At 36.8% G+C, this 19,500-nt stretch overlaps 1 protein-coding gene across 4 annotated transcripts in view; it reads right to left on the reverse strand.

Annotated features, from left to right (window-relative positions):
- LOC131686172 (synaptotagmin 1) overlaps positions 1 to 19,500 on the reverse strand; it is a 97,207-nt gene that overhangs the window by 16,599 nt on the left and 61,108 nt on the right. For 3 of the 4 annotated variants that reach the window (XM_058970381.1, XM_058970382.1, XM_058970384.1), the window contains exons 7-8: positions 10,816 to 10,933; positions 10,516 to 10,649 (exon numbers count right to left, since the gene is read on the reverse strand). In XM_058970381.1, coding sequence (XP_058826364.1) covers positions 10,516 to 10,649; positions 10,816 to 10,933 — 252 coding nt within the window. The remainder of the gene's footprint in view (positions 1 to 10,515; positions 10,650 to 10,815; positions 10,934 to 19,500) is intronic. The other variant, XM_058970383.1, reaches the window with a different exon arrangement.

A 19,500-nucleotide genomic window follows, 5' to 3' on the forward strand; every position in this document is an offset into this window, starting at 1 on the left:
CGCTTTACCAAACTACATTCTCTTGCACAAGGTCCGTCTGCCTGTGCGTCTAGGTGTACTGCAGGTCATAGATTGCAGAAAGTGTAAACAATTGGGTCACACAGCCACCCATTGTAGCGATAAGGCCTGCTGTGTAAAATGCGGCAAGAAAACATTTGATGCAATTTGTTTTTAATTTATTATGATGCACACTTTTTAGATTCAATTCACTCAATAAATATTGAGTGTAATAAACTCAATTTGAATATTTTGCAATGAAAAATAAGGGAAACATTATTCAAATATTTAAAACTGGCATTCTCGGTATCGACAAAAATATTGATAATAAGCTTTTTTGTCAAAAAAAAAAAACTATTCACTTCCCGCTTAAAAAAATATAATATGTAATCTGAATTTGTGAAATTCTGAGGATCACAGAAAGGTACTACAAAGATTCGATTTTCGAAGTTTTAATTAGACAACTTCTGGTTTCTGTGAACATTAACTGGTCTGTTATGTTTGTTAAAAAATGTATCAAAAATATATTGTGTGTGTGTACGTACTATGCACCTCCCTCTGACCGGCTGCCTTTTATGGAAGACAATATTTATCTAAATGAAAGGTGATAGCTATATTATACATCCAAAGACATCCATTTCAGGAATGCCTAAGTACACGTACATTCCGAGCTCGCCTTAATGTATAATAAGTTCCGCACGAACACATTCACGTAACAATTGGATACGTGCAATATACTCAATCACACAATTCCAGAATGACAAAAAACATTTTTGATTCTGGCATGCGTTTAGTTCAAGCGAAATGCTTAAATAAATTATACGTAGACATCAAAAAAAATTCATAAAACGGTCTCACCAATTTCCTGCTCCTAATCAATTTATTGATAATATTACGGAGAAGCATCTCCTGTGTTATCGATCAACCAAAGTGATAAATTAGCCAGTCGCATTTAGATGCCGCTACCGACGCAAAACGGAAAGAACTTTTTAGTGGTTCGAATCAAGCACGTACTTGTCACAATTATTTTTCTGAACACATTCGTGGAACATTGTAAGTTTGTGAAAATTTGCTGAGAAAAGTTATTAACTAAAGAAGCAGCATGACTGCAAACCAAGTTGATTTTATTATTAATCATAGCAACCCAGTTTGAATAGCTGCATTTACCATACGAGAGCGGTGGTTGGCAAATCTAGTTTACACTTGTATAATGGTGGAGCTATTCAAACAGGGTTGCTATGATTAATAATAAAATTCACTTGTTTTGAAGTCATGCTGCTTATTTAGTTAATAACTTTTCTCAGCGAATTTTCACAAACTTACAATGTTCCACAAATGTGTTCAGAAAAACAATACCTTCAGAAATATATAGTGTTCTCATTAATTAATTGATGACATGATTTTTTAAGAATTTATTTACAATGTTAATCGATTTTCCATACAAATTTCCATATAAACTTTGAAATTTTGGGAGGGTTCGTAGACTCAACCGATCGGTACCAACATTTGCACAATTACCAAGGGCCATAAAAGGAATCAGTAGAGCCTGGTGGAGCTAATAGTCAAAAATTGAACCAGTCTACTGAACAACCTAGAGACCTTGAACGAACAACCCAAGTAACCAATAAGCATTATAACGTAGCCTAATATTTGCTTTAAATCCAAATATAAAGCAGTCTTATAGAGCCGTGAAGCCCTAAATACTGATATAATGCTGGTATTACGCCAGAAAAGGTGAAATATAGTGCTACTACTGTGCAGAGATTGACAGCTCGTTTTTGCAGCACTAATGCTATTATATAGCACCAGCGTACAAATGTCAAATTTGAAAGCCTAATATTGGCACTACTAATATTATTAGGAAGCTTCAGTTGGCTGTCATTGTCCGCCATGGTTTGAAAACCATTTCTTATGATTCCTTTCGGTATGGTGAGCAAAAAGGAAAGAAATTAAAATAAAATGTTCCGTTTAAAGCCGTAATTGACTCTTTTCTAATGCATTGTAATGAATATCCTTAGTGGGTTTTCTTTCTCACATGATATGAATGTTTTACGAAAATTAGCGTTAGAAAGTCTCGAACTGAGCTACCTTGCCTAATTCTTCACGGTACGTGCGCTGCGTTTGCTTCCTGGACTATATAGCATATGTTCGATTGAAATGAAATATGCCGAATATAATCTTCAAGAAGAGTTTCATAACGATACCAACAGCATTAGAATAGCATTAAATCAGCTTTTTATTTGCTCTATAATGGCATTAAATGTACATGTAAAGCTTACATGCTTTAAAGACCCTTGAAACATGTACGCGTTATATCAGCTTTATATGCGCATATAGAGCAAGCGATAATGCTATATTTTGGCCGTGCATTTATACATTATTGATGCTAATATAGAGCTTAATTGCATTGTTAATACTGTAATGGAGTTTCAATGCAACATTAGTGCAAATGTATAGCCAATATAGTGCAATCGCCTAATGCTTATGGTTACTTGGGAAATATGCGTCGGATCGATTAGGAAGTGCTGACACTTCCTGTAACAATAATATATTGTATGTACACAGATATCTTATAGGTTTACACACTGAATTGAGTTCAGCAAATTTTTTCTGAGCCTCAGTTAACAAATCTGGCTATTACTTAGATCTCAGCGGCTCATTTCATGATAAATATTCGGATATTTAGGATTCCGCTGGTGATCTCTACTGGAAAAATATTACAATAATACATGCAATCGGGAAACTAGGAAATTATCTGAATCCGGAACCTTAACGATGGGGGCGGGCACCTCTATAATAAAAACAAAAGAAATCGTAAAAGTTTTATATTGATACTCGAGTCTGATATTATTTTTTTTACATACTAAGCTAAAAGTGGGTTTCAATTTTCTTGGAGGCTGAGAAGCGGATCTCCTGGAAAAAATATGTAAATTTTTATTAAATATTGCAAGAAATTTAGCAACACGGGATTACGGAAGCGAAAAATCTACGCTAAACCTTATCAAATATAATTTTGCAGTGAAAAACTTTAATTTGAAGCCTCCTGAATTAAGAAAAGATCACGTTGATATGCTAGATTTCTGAACTACTCAAGTATTTCGTCAAATTTAATATGAAGCCCGAGTCTAGGACACCGTTATAGACTCGAATGTTTTATTACTTATTGAAGAATTTTAAATAAATGGGAAACGATCCTCAAATAGTCAAATCAATCCTGGATTGAAGCAATTTTTAGCAAACTATCTAATTTTCCCGGTTCAATTGAGAGAAATCTGGGAGTTTCCAAATAAATCGGGAACATTGACAACGCTGCACTGACACGAGCTGCATGTCATCCACAACTTGCCTACTGCGTTTTAGTTGCAATATAACTCGTCATTTTCTGATTTAATAATGTTAACACCCACACCACTTTTTGCAACATTCTTTCGACGTTGAACTCATTCTCACTGAAAAGAAAGACATTATTCAACAGATTTCGCTTCACTTATTTGCTATCAAACAAATATTGAAGACTTCTTGTTCCACTCGTAAGTAACTGACACCAACTTGCTGCAAGTTAGACGATATATCTAAACCAACACCAAAATTAACGCCAGTTAGACACTAAATCCAAACAGATCACACAACACGTATGAACGCCTAAAGATGGTTAGCTAAGCACAGAAGGTCTGGATCGCTGACGAGTATAGCGAAACGAACTGGCGCTAATTTTGGTGTTAATTAGGATATATCGTCTGCCAGCAAGTTGGTGTCAGTTACTGCGCAAATTATCCCTTATTTCTGTTGCAAGATAATTTTATTTCCTACAACTTTGCCGCACTGAAAATCAATCCAACCTCATTGGAAAAAGAATTTTTAACGATGTGATGTTTGAGTCGGATTCCCATGGAGCCAGGGCCGTCTTAAGACCACTCGGGGCCCCTGGGCACAACTGAGCCTTAGGGCCCCTATACTCGAATAGACATACACTGCTGTAGAGTAGGATTATCAAAAATGATCCTCAGCATCAGGGAGCCAACTATGCCACCTTGAGATTTATTTTTAAGATTCAAACCAAATCATTCAACCATGCGGAAGTATTAAAAATGCTGTAGGAATCGAAATATATGGGGAAAAAAATTTAGACATCCATCACTATAAGTGGCACTGTAAATGTCCAGGTACCGTCGAAAAACGGAAAATGATTTTGATAGATCTTAAAAAGATCTTGTGACCAATCTGACCGAAAATGGCAAAGGACCTAATACACTATATGTGCTTGTGGGGGTTCGAACTCAAGTGAGCTGCGTACAGTGTAATGAACCGTTCTCTCCCCACATGATATAATCTGACCTTTATAGTTGTAAGACGTTGTTTGAGGCTGAGGAGTGCCTCCGTCAATGATGAGGAATGATGGAGTAAGGCAGGCTAAACGTCAACACTACAATGTCTACGATTCATTCAACAATTGTCCTTACAATATGACAATCTAGGAAAAATATTTAGCAATATGCCAATAAAATTCAACTTGTTAATAGATGACGACTATGTTATTTAATGGAAGCGAAAACACGGGTCATGGGAGTGGGCTTTTCAGGTCTTCCATTTTTTGCGCAAATCGAGCAGGACTTCACCCATTCCTCTGCATATTTCGACATGCCGGGCCACCAAACACGCTCTCTTAAAATGCTTTTAAATTTAACTGACGATGGTTGGCCTTCATGTGCAACCGCCAATGTAATTACAATGATTCGTACAATGTTGTGCTCAATTTCTTCCTATTCCTGATATGATGCAGCTGGAAAAAGTCAATTGTCAGCTTAAAAAAGCCACATTTTTTTCAATCATAATTCAACTACACTTGCAGATGACAATATTGAATATTGTCGAATCTAATTGCGCGGTTCGAGATTAACTCATTTTAGGTATTCGCATTTTTCGCTGCAGGAATAGAACGATTCTTTGAAATGGAGTCTCTTCATGTAGAAGTTGTTAGTGAGGTAGATTTTTGGTATATATTCTGACAGAAGTTTTGCGCATAAGTGAACGGTTCGGGAGGCGAAGATAACAAACAAGTACAAAAGGGAGTTCACTCTAGCCAGTAATAGCTACAAAACATATAATTGCTTTCTGTACTCAAGACACGTAGCACAAACCCAAACCAACCTAAAACGAAACCCAAAAAAGTTTTGGTCTTTTGAAAATGGGAAATGTAAAGACAATGAGCTTCCTTTTAGTATGTTTCTCGCAAATGAAACGTCTAACCCTCCCAGCGGCATCTGTAACTTGTTCGCAAAACATTTTTTCGAGTGTGTTTAAAAATGAATCAGCTAATTCAACTCAGGTGGATTGTAGCCTTCAAGATGTTCCTCGCGATGTGTTCAATTTTGGAAACATTCAATTTACCGACGAAGACATTCTAGCCGCCATAAGCAAGTTAAAGTTCTCTACATCGTTGGGGCCAGATGGGATTCCTTCCATTATACTGAAAAGACGCAAGCGCATTGTGTACCAATCACTGTCGCAATCAGTGTTTCCCGTATGCTGGAAAAAATCAGTAATGTTTCCCGTTTTCAAAAAAGGTGATAAGCAAAATGTTGCGAACTATCGTGGCATAACCTCGCTCTGCTCTGGGTCAAAGTTGTTTGAGATCCTAGTAGGAAATATGCTCTTTCGTGAGACTAAAGCATACATATCGAAGAACCCACATGGCTATTTTGCAGGCAGATCAACAACTACCAATCTAGCCCAATTTACATCATACTGCATTAAAAACATCGAAGACACTGATCTTAAAGCTACTTTTGATCGTGTACATCACTCTCTTCTGGCAAAAATCGAGCGGATGGGCGCTCCATCAAATTTTATAAGCTGGCTTAAATCATATCTCGTAGATCGTTCTCTGGCAGTGAAATTAGGAAGTAACGTGTTATATCTTCATCAACTTGTCGGGTGTATCTCAAGGGAGCAATCTCGGACCGTTGCTTTTTTCTTTATTCTTCTATGACGTTTGCTATGTTATACCACCAGAATCGGTGGCGGATTCCGAAATGTTTTTACTTGTTGAGAAATTTCAAATTAGTTTCAATTTTAGATAAATTTCTATTTCAAAATCATTCCAAACCAAATTTGTCCAAAATAACTGATATTCATTAAATAAGGTTATTACGTATTCGTATTGTTCATTTTACAATCGAAATTTCAGACCCCTCCCGTTTTTTTTCTGGATCCGCCCCTGCTCAGGATGCAATCTTATATACGCTGACGATCTCAAACTCTTTCTCATTGTGCGGTCAATAGAGGAAGGATTTTTTTGCGCGTGAAAGGTATTATAGAGCACTATAATACCTTTCACGCGCAGAAAAAATCCAATTCTCTGGATCTTGCTAGAGAGAGTGTCAGTTATCAGGGACCTTGGAATGGATGCCCCAGATATTCTCTCACAAATCTACATCAAATGTACCGCAAGAAACCTTAGATCACGTAACTTAAGACTCGACTTTCAGCGTACCGAGTACTTATAAGATTATGTTACAATATTTCTGTAATGTTATTGTGCTTCTGAAGTGAACCTTGAAAGGCGCTTTTCTCATAAAAAACAACATTAAATTTCATGTAGACCAACACGGGTCAGATGAAAAATGATAAAAAATGAATAAATAAATAAATAGATGAACAAATAGATAAATAAATAAATAAACAAATAAACATAGCGAAAAATTGAAATTACTCGAACCTATTAATATGAGCAACACAATTCATTTCAATAATTAACTATCACTATTAGCAGTTTATTCACAATTAACCGCAAACAGAAACAGCCTAAAATATTTTTGATAAGGTGGAATTTCGTACAAAAATAATCTGATTGGTGCTGTAGCAGACTACGACGGCATAGTGGAAAATGCCACTATGCCGTCGCGAAAGCATCGTGAGCCCTCAAGAAGTGCTGGAATCATTTTTAGAGGTTTTCATGTAGAAGCTTCCATCCACAATCCTAGATGTGATGAAGAAATGAAAATTTACCACATGCGCGGATCGTTTGCCAAACAAGTATTGTGTACCGAATTTCGAAATCATCTTCTTCCATTTTCTCTACAGCTTCCTTGTGCAAATTCTGCCAACTGCTTGGTGCTTTTTGAACTTTTTATACGTGTTTAGACAACATTTCATCGTTTTTGCTCAAAATAAATTCAAACTTGAATAAAAATGTTGAATTGACGTTTGAATTGGTCTAATACCATGCATGCTCTTTAAACGTCACATGGGTAAAGGTGTAATATGCGAATCCGAGCAACTGATCCATTGTTACCCACACGCTAAAGAGTTATAGACAATTGAGTGCTACTATTTTTTGGAACACAGAATGATTTTATATTCATCCTAAGTTGGGGGCCCCTAAAAGCCCGGGGCCCCTGGCCCTGGCCCAGTGTGCCCATGCGTAAGGCCAGTACTGCATGGAGCCTAACAGCGCACGGTGGTGAGTCAGTGGTCGATTTCTTCGAACTTTATTTTTGCAAAATAAATGGTTTGGGTTTAATTGAACAAATAGTATGTTTGGAAGCATTTTAGTGCATAATATGCGTCATGTATAGAACAGAAAATTTTAGTTTCACTTTTCACCAAATAGAGGACGCAAACACTAGCTTGTCAACGATTCTATAACATAATTTATATGTTTTCCCTCCTTTTTTGTTATAGATTTTCGAATATACTTTAAAGTGAACAGTAAATAGAAATACAAGTTAACGCATTTACTTCACATTTGTTTTCATGATTAATTCCCTCTTTGAAAGAATATCTACTTATTGTTGAAAATTTTCCCGTATCCTACACACAACATCTAAACTATTTCAGGGGTCATTATCGCACTTATTATCCACACATTTTCAACTATATATATATCAGGACGCTAGTCTACTACAGGACTATCTACACTCATTCTTTCATTCACATTCTTTTTTTTTTTGGCTTTCGCCCAACTCATCCAAAGAAACGCACAGAGAAAACAATCATGCAAATCATGGTTTACAGCACTAGGAAGTTACGCTATTATTAGGACTACATACTGTACAGAAGGGTGTGTCTAATACAACATGCATTGAATCTATTGAATGTCACGAACCTGTCCAAAAATGAGTATAGGGACAACTAAGTAGACTGTGAGAAAATCTTCCACCGCGAGAAAAGGAAAGAGTACAAAAGGCGCTTCAAGTAGGCAGGACCCTGAATGGGTTCGGAGCCGTCGAAAATCGCCGCCTACTTGAAGCGCGCGGAAAATTGCAGATAGGGTTTTTTTTTTAAATTTGTATGTAGGTCGATTTTGGTGAGATTTTTTTTTTTGGGTTGGGATAGATTTTAACTTCAAATAGGGTGAAAAGTGTTTGCATCAACGGGTTGGTTTTGGTTAGAGTCAGAGCGGTCTGTGAAGTGGACTAGTTTGTGTTCATGCAGACACTTTTGCGGTGGCACCTCTAGGCGTAGGCTAATTTTATAGGGGGTCGGAGGGGGTAGTGGTTTCAATACAAATTTTGAAGTTTTTTTTATGTGTAAAGTAGTACTCGTTTCTCGTTGATGTGAGATGAATAGTTTCGGTTGTTTCTAGAAATACTTGTAAACGGAAATGTATTGATACTCGATCAAACTGTGTTATTTGGTAATTGTTGGTAACGAAAGTGATTGTACAAGTTGTTTGGCGGTTGGTGGGAGTTTGTAATATTTCCATTCCAAATGACAAAATATTCAAATATTTTGCGCCAAGGTCACTTTCAAGATAAGACACACAATCAAAACAGTTAAAAACATTATTTTTGAGAGTTTTCAAATTTAACAGGGGAAAAGATGACGGATGAAGCGAATGAACGAAAAAATAAACCGAAAATTTTAATAAAACGTTACACTGCTATAGAGAGAAGGAGAAAATATGAACATTAGACATGGTAGAAACATAATAGACTCTCGGTGCAAAAACACTCTCCTGTAACACTTGTATCTCAGAGATGAGGCTCATCAATTCACAAAAGAGAAGGATAGAAAAAAACGTAAATGAGATATTTTTCTTAGCAAAAGAAAATTGTACAATACGGATACTTAGTTACGCTTTATATTTTCATATTTGCCAAAGGATTGGAATGTGCTCACGCTTCTGTGTCCACACGAGATCTCCTGGATTTGGCAGTTTGGTTTGGTGGCAGTGTGATCCTTCGGTAGTTTTTTTTATTTATTTATTATAGAAAATGTGTAGAGTTTTGTTGTTGATGTTGAGGCTGTTATTTTCTCTCTACTGCTTGGTTTGAATTAGATAAAAGAAGTGTCTAAAAAATGTCACGCTTCTTCCTTTTTGTGGGGATTGTGGGAGGAGTGGGTTTGTAGTTTTAGATACAGTTTTTCGGTTGGCGTTAGTTTTTGGTGGTCTGCTTGAAGTGTTGGAGTTTATCGGGGTCCCATAACCCGGGGATACAGTTGATCGAATAAAGTGTGATTTGTTATTTTTTTTGAAGTATATTGGATGTTGCTTTGATGGTTGTTAGTTGGGTTTTTTTGGAGTTGGAGAATAATACCAAAAAAATGGGAGTTTTCCAGAAGTAGACTTTTCACCAATTGTCTCTAAATACACTTAAAACTTACGATGATGGTTGGATTGTTTGGGAAAATTTATATACAGATAGACATAAAACTACAAAACGCGAGAATGGCTGTGCTGGGTTTGATTTCACCGTCATTGTTTCCAACAATCATGTCATCATTCAATTCAACAACAAAGCATTTCCAGTAAATCCACAAACGATAACACTTACAAACTAGAGCAACACCAAAACTACAATAGCAGGCAAACCTGGACACTCGAAGCGTTGCAGCAACACAGTCGGCCGTGTCGAAGCAACACAGACATGTGGTTCTGATGTCACCCTAATAAAGAAACAAACAAACAAACAAACAAGACATATTTTTGCAACTACAACAAAAAAACAATCGTCACAGGCAAACAGATGCAACTTTTTTTTCTCTCTTGTGGTGATTTCTGTTACGTATGCCACTCAGTGTAGTCGTCGGTGGGTTGGTTGCCTTTGTTTGCGCCGCGTCGGCCATCAACGGGTGCCTTCGGTTTTTTTTTCGGAAGTAGGAATTCAAATTGCTCTCCGCAAATGCTTCGTTGTCCAAAACCAAAGCCAGCACAACGGACGTTTATGGAGGAGGTATTGAAGGTGGGTGTGTCTGTATTGCGGTCGTTTGACAGTAGGAAGCATGCTTTGTCATGGAGAAAAAAAACTTCAGTCGGTACACCCAAAGGGAAAGAGCTCAGAACAGTCTTGAACCCGAGCCCGCTCTGGGGACTGTTGAAATGTGGCGTGTTTCGAATTTGACATTGTATATCGGTGCGTTATATCAATGTTAGTTTGTTCATGGATAAAACATTTACATAAAGTAACTCTATGCAGGAGAAAACGCTCAATATATATATACAATACGGCATGTATAGGAAAATGCAACACAACACAGAATTTTTATATGATAGTATAATACATTCTCGCATACTTGTATTTGTTCGAAAGGAACTTCGAATGAGAACGACTCATTGTAGTAGGGGTTTAGTGTGCATTTTTTGATACTAGTCTTTTTCTTTTTCAAACGCTTTCCATTCTGCATCAGCGCAATTTTTACGTATGGATCTATAATTGGAAGAGAACACAGAAATCGATTAGTAACCGACGCCTTACAAGCTAATTTTCGTTGCCTGGGAAACGAAATGGTTAGGAGCACAACGCTAGTAACGTTGCTTCCTGCTACGACCTATACACTCTGTAATCGTGAAAAAAAAAACAAAATGGCGCTCACCTGACAATCCTCCGACGTCCATTTTCTTCAGGTTCTTCGCCTCCAAGATTACGACGGTTAATTTACCTGCAGTGGGTACATAGCGCAACGAGAAGCAGATATCTCCCAGCTTGTTGTCCTGTGTTGGTGGTTGAGTCAGTTTTACGCGGAAATGGTTGGATGATGATCACGGGAAAAAGGGAAAAAAGTGGAGGAAAACAGAGAAACGTTATTGTAGAAATTTTTTTACCCGAACGACACCTTCAGCAGCTTTTGGGCAAGAAGCTAGTAAGGTTTGGTATGGTTTAGTATTAAATATATCGGTCTAGCAGCACAGTTAAGTATATATAATAAACTATAATAAAAACCAAAAAAGACATCTTCAGGATTTCATGCTTTTTTGATTCTCTAAAACCAGCAGCGTAAATACAATATATGTATGTATATAGGTTTTATATAGTTGATTTTTGTCTGTTTTATCACTACGTGCTTCTATAAGATAGCATTTACAGTTTGTTTGTTCTACTTTATATATTTAACGAACAGTTAGCGAACAGCAAGTTGGAGTTGATTCTGCTATTCTTGTTTGCAAAAGTGGAGGAAATGTTGAAAACTGGTCAAAAGAGTAATTTTCTTGCACAGACCAATTGAAATGATTCAGAAAAAAACAGTGCAATCTAGCCTGCTTTGATAGTCCAAGAACGGATATTAGAAGAAACCGCAGCTAGCGAAAACGGTGACAATCAACCACCGACGAAAAAAATGGATTGCTACGATCTTGGCGCTACGTAACTGTTTTACGTTTCTACCAGATATTAAAATATAGCGTATACGAGTTGTATGTATGCCAAAAAATATGTATCAGCTTGTTTGTACAGCGCTTCAATCGAATACAGATATTTGTTTCCAATATTTACTTGTTTGCATTCAACTATCAGTAACAACGAAACTTCTCTCACTATGCTAAACAATGGGACAATACTAACTGGCTTTAAGGGGCGGGAGGTTATATATGTGTGACACAGAAAAAAACGCAATGGAAGGGTTAATTATATAGTATAGGAACAGCAAACTTATTCCGTGTGCCTAAGGACAACAAATTACAATACTTATGGGAAGGCAGCATGGATATATCAATTAGTATCAACTAGTGGTGGTGCAAGCATCTGTTATTTAGGTATCGGTTAGAGGCTATCAGTTTGTTTAATTATTTTGTTTCTTTTTTTTTTGTTTTCGTTGGGGCACACCATTGTGGTGATCTCGATCGATCGAGAAAATGATTCACCCCGGAAAGTAAAACCGATTTCCGAGATATTTGATATTTTGATAACAAAAATTTGGTTGGTCGTTGTGATTGGAAGTGACATGCACAAAAGTCACCAATGGATATTTGTTATTTGCTTAGAACAATCCCATTTGGGTTTTATTTTGGATTTTTGGCATTTCTTCCAGTCATTCGTTCGCCCATGATGCATCTGTCCGAGTTGTAATACTTTGGTTTTGTCAGCTTTCACATGATATGAAACATTCAGTTGTTTGTTTCTCGCTTTGTTTTGCTTCTTTTTCAACGATGGTTTTTTAGTTAAGTGTAGTCATTAAATTCGCAAAAGCTATCCAACTTGGAAAATTTTGTTTCAGGAAAACACCCAGCTCAAATGAAATCTTTTATAAAATAAACGATGGTCTGAAATTAAACAACGTCTTCAAACAAAGGATGAGCAACGTATGAATATTATGAGTATTGGGAAAATAGTATCTGAAATGTTTCGTGGTTCTGTTACCGTAGAAGTTATACCTAAGATCAAGATGGCGAAATATTTGTTCGTTAACCCTTTCTCTCCTCCCTCTTGAGGGTGGTATGTATACTTAAGTTTCAATCGTGGATAGACTGTTTTCAACCGATTGGCTTGCAGTGTAGTTAAATGAAAATTTTTAGCATTCCCATACAAAGTTCAACGATATAGATAACGAAAAAAAATTGCCTTATTAAAATTTAGTCATTTTCAAAACTGGGACTGAGACACGAAACTCGATGCAGTTGATGAATTTTTATCTATCCAAATCAGCTATAAACAATATCAGTCTAAACTGTGGAAACAAATATTTCAACCAGTAACTGAATTCCACCGGTCAAACCAACCGAAACATAAACGAAGCAACCGATGATTTCCGTACCATCTACTACAACAAAAACTCTTGTATTTCAAAAGTATGTCATGAGTAAATCACCATAACATTCTCGCTTAGCTTCAAATTGATTTCAAATCAGCACAATCTACTTCACATCGACCTGCAAAGCTGAATAAGTGAGTAGCTTACACCTCGAAATAACTACATCGGCACATAGCATCACTCTTTAAAATAAGAGCTTCACTAATGAAACTATCAAAAAATACTTCGAAATTTAGTACATTTAGGAGTTTTCGCAATATTTTCGTAAAAGTAGTGTAAAAATAAAAGCATATTTAGCTGGCATTGATTCAATACGTAGTTCATATATTGGAAGGATTATTGTTCTATTAACCCTATTTAGTAGTAAAGATTGTGATGGTGATTGAGAAAAGATTATCAGAAATCGCTTCCCCATCAATTATTTCAGTAATGAATTAGCGAAGTAGTGTGTTCAAGTTTAACTTTGAAAACAAATTTTCTTGAAAAAAATCGTAATATATTAATTCAAAAACGATAAAGCAATCGTCTTTTCTCACTCAAAACAAAACTTTGGTTAGGTTTCTGTCCATTTATCTATGAATATTTCCTACAACATTACACTGATAGCAATGATTTTTTTGATTTTTCAACGGTTGCTAAGTGTCAACAGAGCTATTGTTGCTTCTCCCACTCGCACGGGCCAGTGTGGCCACTTTTGAACGAGGTCAGATCCGTAGATTTTGAGTTTACCCGCAAGAATCCAATTTTTAACGTAAATTTGGATTATTTTTCAATCCCAATTGATGTAGCGTTTTGTTATCTTGGAATTAGTTTTTAACTTTCTCTTGTTAATAAAAAGCTGAATTGGAGCCCTGGGGCGTTTTTTCAAAATAGAAAAAAATATCGCTAGAGTTTCGGAAGGTGTTGCACAAAATACAACGACGCGAGTGCCGGAGGGTTAATACTTTTCAGTTTTAGATCAGGAAATAGTTGATATTTTGTTTTTGGAATATACTCAGATACAGGCCGCATAAATGAAAACCGCGTAAATTTAAGAATCCGCGTAATGGGAACCTCGGTAATGCATGCCGCGTAAATTCAAAAATCCGCGTAAATGAAAACCGCGTAAATTTCAAAATACGCGTAAAAAAACCTCGCAAAAAACCGCGTAAAAACCTGAGTGTATTAATCAGTTTTTCTGTTTACATTTGAATTATCAAGTTATGAAACAACATAAGTAAGGTAAAAATATTCTCATACAATATTCTCATACATTTCTATGTATTATCACGAATAATTAAAAAAGTCACTTCCTGATTTGATTTGCATATTATACTTTACATATAAAAGAACTAACACCGACTCTGTTTTATAGGTTAAAGTGCCTAGTTTCACCCTATTAGGGAGGGTGCTTCACTAATTCATGAATGCGAAACGTACAGCTGTGCTGCAGAATCTCAATAGCTGGTATATGCCAGAAACCGAAAATATGGAGGTTCAGTTTCTGAGAATTAATTGACTTTAGGAAGAACTCACATCAGCATATTTGCGATCTTTAGAAAACAATAGATCAGCGATATGAATGGCAGATCCCGGCTGACCAAGATAGCACTGAGTGATCTAGCTCGGACATTTAAGGAATCTTATGACCAAACAACATGCTCGATGTCTTGGTAACTCTTGCCATACACGCATATTTCACTATCAGTGATTCTAATATGAAAGAAATGTGCACAGTGTGTATAACCAGCGAACGTAGATGATGCGGACTCCTGCGAAAATGCTCTTTCATGCAGAACGTGTAATCTGAATGTGAGAGAAACACACGTAAAGGAATTAATACTTTGCGCACGTGGCTGAAGGGATATCCCAGAATTCGATTTCGGGCAATACATCAAACAACGCTATTGTATTCGTTCCACGTTGATAATACAAGTGTTTGTGGCTGAACCGAAACATAGCTCCCATACTCAGTTACAGAGAATATAGTTACTTGATACAATCTTTTAAAATTTCATAGGTAAATACCCTGCCAAGATCAAATTAATGCGCGAATAAAATTAATTCCTTGCTGACATTTAGTCTAACGATATCGGATCCGGATGTATCTTTTTCAAATGCATTATGAATCGAACTACCCTTCAGGTACTTAAAAGCGAAACTTCAGCGATCATTCTATCCTTTATTAGAAGTTGAAGTTGAGCTGGACCATGCTTCATTGAAAACTAGCTCAATTTCCTTCTTGGGGAACTCGATACGCGAATTTCCAGCCAGAGTTCAAAAATGTTCAAAGATATCTTGCATTGTTTTTCGCAAATCTGTAGCTCTGTGATGGTTTCTGGTGCTTATGGAAACAACAATTTATGCAAATAGTTATTTAAAATTGTACGAACTTATACGAATAGTTACTTAGAACTAACGGTGAAGTTTATTCCAGATAACAATTGCTACAGAATCGTATGGTCCTTTATTGGCCACGAATACACAAACCAGTATTTCTTTATTGCGTATGCTAGTTGAATTTTCGCCGAAAGCAGCGTAGGAAAATCATTCGTACCCTTACCGTTGCGAAAGTCAAATTGAATTTCGATAACAAGCCGTTTGCCTTCATCCAATTGTCTGGGTGTAGTGTAATGCAATCGACCGATACGAATTGTGGTCGAATGCTGGTTATATATGAATAACAATGTTACATGTCTCCTGTCGCGTAGACCAATGCCTTTCTGCAGAAATCAGTTGTATGAATTCAACTATCGACTCTTTGTCGAATCAGCAGATACTTCAGAAATTGAGTTTGATTCTGTCAAGACCATTATTTTCGCATGACACTAGTGCATCTGGGAATTCATCGTTAACTGTGAGTAAATTATGTAATTCCTCGGAGACATGTCACGCACAATTTTCTGCATACCAACGGAGTACTGGCATACCTTTCTAAAGTTTATCTCGTCGAACTACTTCGTGTGCTCGAAAAAAACTTGTTTGAAGAAATCCAATCATCGTCTCGTTGGCATGACATTTTTGCCTAAGGCTGCGTTCGAAATTTTGAGCGAAAAAAGGCTCACCTATTTCTCGAGTGCGGGATCTGCACCAACGACATCCAGGTTCACAACTGAACAGAACTTTAGTTGTTTTCTTTTCCTGCAAACTAGCTACGTACCCGGTTATTTGTAGTCTGCTGTACCTTATAAGCCTTTCATGTTTGCATACCAGTTGATAATAAATTTCCGTCAACGACCGCACCTCATATCTGAATAGAGCAACAGGGAGTATCAGCGATATGTATGAAAAGAGTTTTGTGTGTGTCCATAGGCTGCGCGTCAATTTCTATCTCGGAACTAACCCCGTGCTGGCGATCTGGTTCTCTATCAACTACAATTTATTTTATTTTGCCAGAGTTTATGCTCAGACCGATACTGGCAGCCTCTCTTTTAAAAGGCAAAAAAAACCTCTTCCACTGCTCTACGGTCGACTACAATGGTGTCTAAGTCACCCAGAAACCAAGAAGCATGCGGGATCTTTTAATGATAGTTGTCTTCCTTTCGCACAGCTGTTCTTGGCATCGCACTTTCAATCACTCTTCAAGAACAAATCAGGAAGTGCATTGCTCAGCTTCAGTACAGCAAGCGTCACAGACGAGTCGGATGTTTAATAGCTAAAGATGTAGCTTGTTTTTAACCTAAACTATTCAATTTGTCGGGAAGTCAAGTTCAAGAATTATCTGGGACCACAACTAATTTTATTGCACTGAATCATGGACTACCTTGAATTCCACAAACAGATGATAAGTTCACAAGTTGTATTCCCAAAATATAGGGTTAGTCTTCTAAAGAGCAATTATTAAAATCGAGAGCCCTTACCTAGTTGTATTGGTGTAAAAAATTCAACATTGAATTTCCGGATATAAATATAGATAGATAACTCAATACAGATATCCTAACAACTTCTTCGGACATGTTCAAAGTTTTTAGAGTTTTGTTTCAGTAACTGCACAAATTTGAACAAGATTTTCTGATTCCACAAAATATCCCAATGTTTGTTTCAGCTTCAGTCTTCTGACCTATAGTACTAATCCGATTTTCTCGATGCGAATAATCTGTTGAGTTTATTGGTGATCTGTCACACTATCGCAAGAAACAAAATTAAGTTCAGTTACTAGGTCCGATAACATTTTATGAATATGTTTATTATCGAAGAAATTATTCACGTTTTCAACCCAGAGTTAATATTGGCTCAAAGGTACCAATATTATTCCCCATTTGCCTTCGTGAGAGAAAGCCCTCATCGTCCATTATAGGAATTCGCGTTGCTTTTCAAATTCAAATGAACGAACTATACGACTTTAATTTAAATGTTCTAGATTGAATACCAGTCAAATTTTGCAGAAATATAATTCGGGATTCTTGTGTACTACTACTCAAATTCATCAACCAATTACGATTCGATTGGCTTCGGAATTCAAAACATGCATGATTGTCTATTTGATGTCATGAAATCGAATACGTATTATTTTTACTAAACTTCCGTAGAACTCTGAAGAAATTTTGAAAATTCCGTAGATTTCACGAGTTAATCCGTAGATCCGTAGAAAGGACAGAAATCCGTAGATCTACGGGAAAATCCGTTGGGTTGGCCACCCTGCACGGCATTCGTACACGCTGATTCAAAACTACTCAAAATTTGAGTTCCTACTATTCAAATTCAAAAACTGGGGCAAACTGTCAAAAAATGAGTATCGATTTGAGTAGAGTTAACTGAAGTCTTGAGTATACTTTAAACTATCAAGTATTTGAGTGAAAAAATAACTTTGTCACGAAGTTCAACGCTACCTAAAAATTGAAAAACATTGAAAAGAATCGACGAAGAGAACTTGAAGAAGACTAAAAGGTGAGTTTCTACATTTGTTTTTTTTTAATAATACACCTATATTATTTTTTAGCTTTTTTAGCTCCATTAGTATGGGATCGGAGTGGAGTTACAAGCAATGAAAGTAAAGAAGGGATCCCGGAGTAGATTTCTAGGCACCGCATTATGGCCTACAGATGCAGGTGAGTGAAATTTTAAATAGAGATGAATAGCTTTATTGCTATTATAAAAAATACAGAAGGTTATTTTTCATATTCGATCTTTGCGTAAAAATTACTCAAATTAGACATTTTCGTCCCGAACTCCAAACTGAGTAAGCGATCATAACTCATTTTTTTACTATGTGCACTTTTTATGAAATTGAGTGGTTGGTCACTCACTTTTGAGTTATTTTCAACGAGCGTGTAGTTGCTCGGCATTGACCCAAGAGAAATTCGCTTCCTTGGTATTTATGGAACTACACATAGGGTGATGAGTCATTTTCGCCGTGTTTCTATCGAGGGTCTGCCCCAAAGGGAAGAAGAGCGTGTCAGGATAAGAATAAGAAGAGTGACAGATTTGACAAACGCAAAACAGATTCAAGATAATCTGCATAAGGTGTATGCTTGTGTGTACAATAATATTTTTGGTGACAAACGCCTTCAGAACCTCAAAAAGACTGTAAGCACTAGTTTCTATATTCAAAACATTATTTTAATTCATTTCGTTTTTACTAACCTTTTTTTTACGCAATGTAGATGCTGCCAATTGTAAAACCAAAACTCTCGCTTTACGTATGCCTATACCTTATCTGGTATCATCTTGGGTTTTCGCGTCATTTGCAGTTTGACAAGACCAAAATTTGACAAGACCATAATTTGATGTTGGAACGGTCTATCCCTGAGAATGATCATAGGAAGGGCAATCCCTCGGTTTCTATCATCACTCTACCCACCTGAAGCCGTTGGATAGAACAGTGTCTGCCGCATTGAGCCAAATGGTAGCGCAACAATAGGGGCACTCGATTCGAGTTTTCGTTGCGCTCAAAGACGAGACTTTCCCTGTTTTCAGCGCATTTGTGTTATTATATTGGTTCTTAAAAACGAAGCAAAGCTGTTGATGTAAATTTTTACGCATTCCATTGATGGTAGGCCGAGAAATTTATGAATTAGTGATGCACCCTACTTAGTATGGTGAAAATAGGCACTTTACCCTATAATTCATGATCATACTCTGTTTCAGATTATTGACGGAATGAAACATGCTTAACAGGATCAGAGTGGACATTCGTTTACTTCAATCGTCGGTTTGCGAAAACCATGAAAATTGAGTAAAATACCTTCGGAGAGTCTCTCAATTTCCTGAAGTTGTTTCATCGAGTCGTAAAATTGATGGAAAGTTTTCAAAAAAAAGGTTAAAAATTCTGATTTGGAGAAGCTAGAGAAAGAAGTATTGTACATGCAAGCAAAGCAAGTCGATACAGTGTGGACCAAAAATATCGACATCTTTGAAGGGGCATTGAGCGTAATATATTTCCTATCTATTTTGTATCGTACGGTTGAGGTTGGTATCGGACAACCGTTGCCGCATACATTTTACTTAAATATTTCGAAAACAAGATGGCGGAGCGACCCGGACCAAACCAGAAAGGGTATGTATCCGACGAATTGATTCGGCGAGCTGACGTTTGACGTACCAGTTCCTCAAAAA

This window comes from Topomyia yanbarensis, chromosome 2 (assembly GCF_030247195.1).
Source record: "Topomyia yanbarensis strain Yona2022 chromosome 2, ASM3024719v1, whole genome shotgun sequence".
NCBI lineage: Eukaryota > Metazoa > Arthropoda > Insecta > Diptera > Culicidae > Topomyia > Topomyia yanbarensis.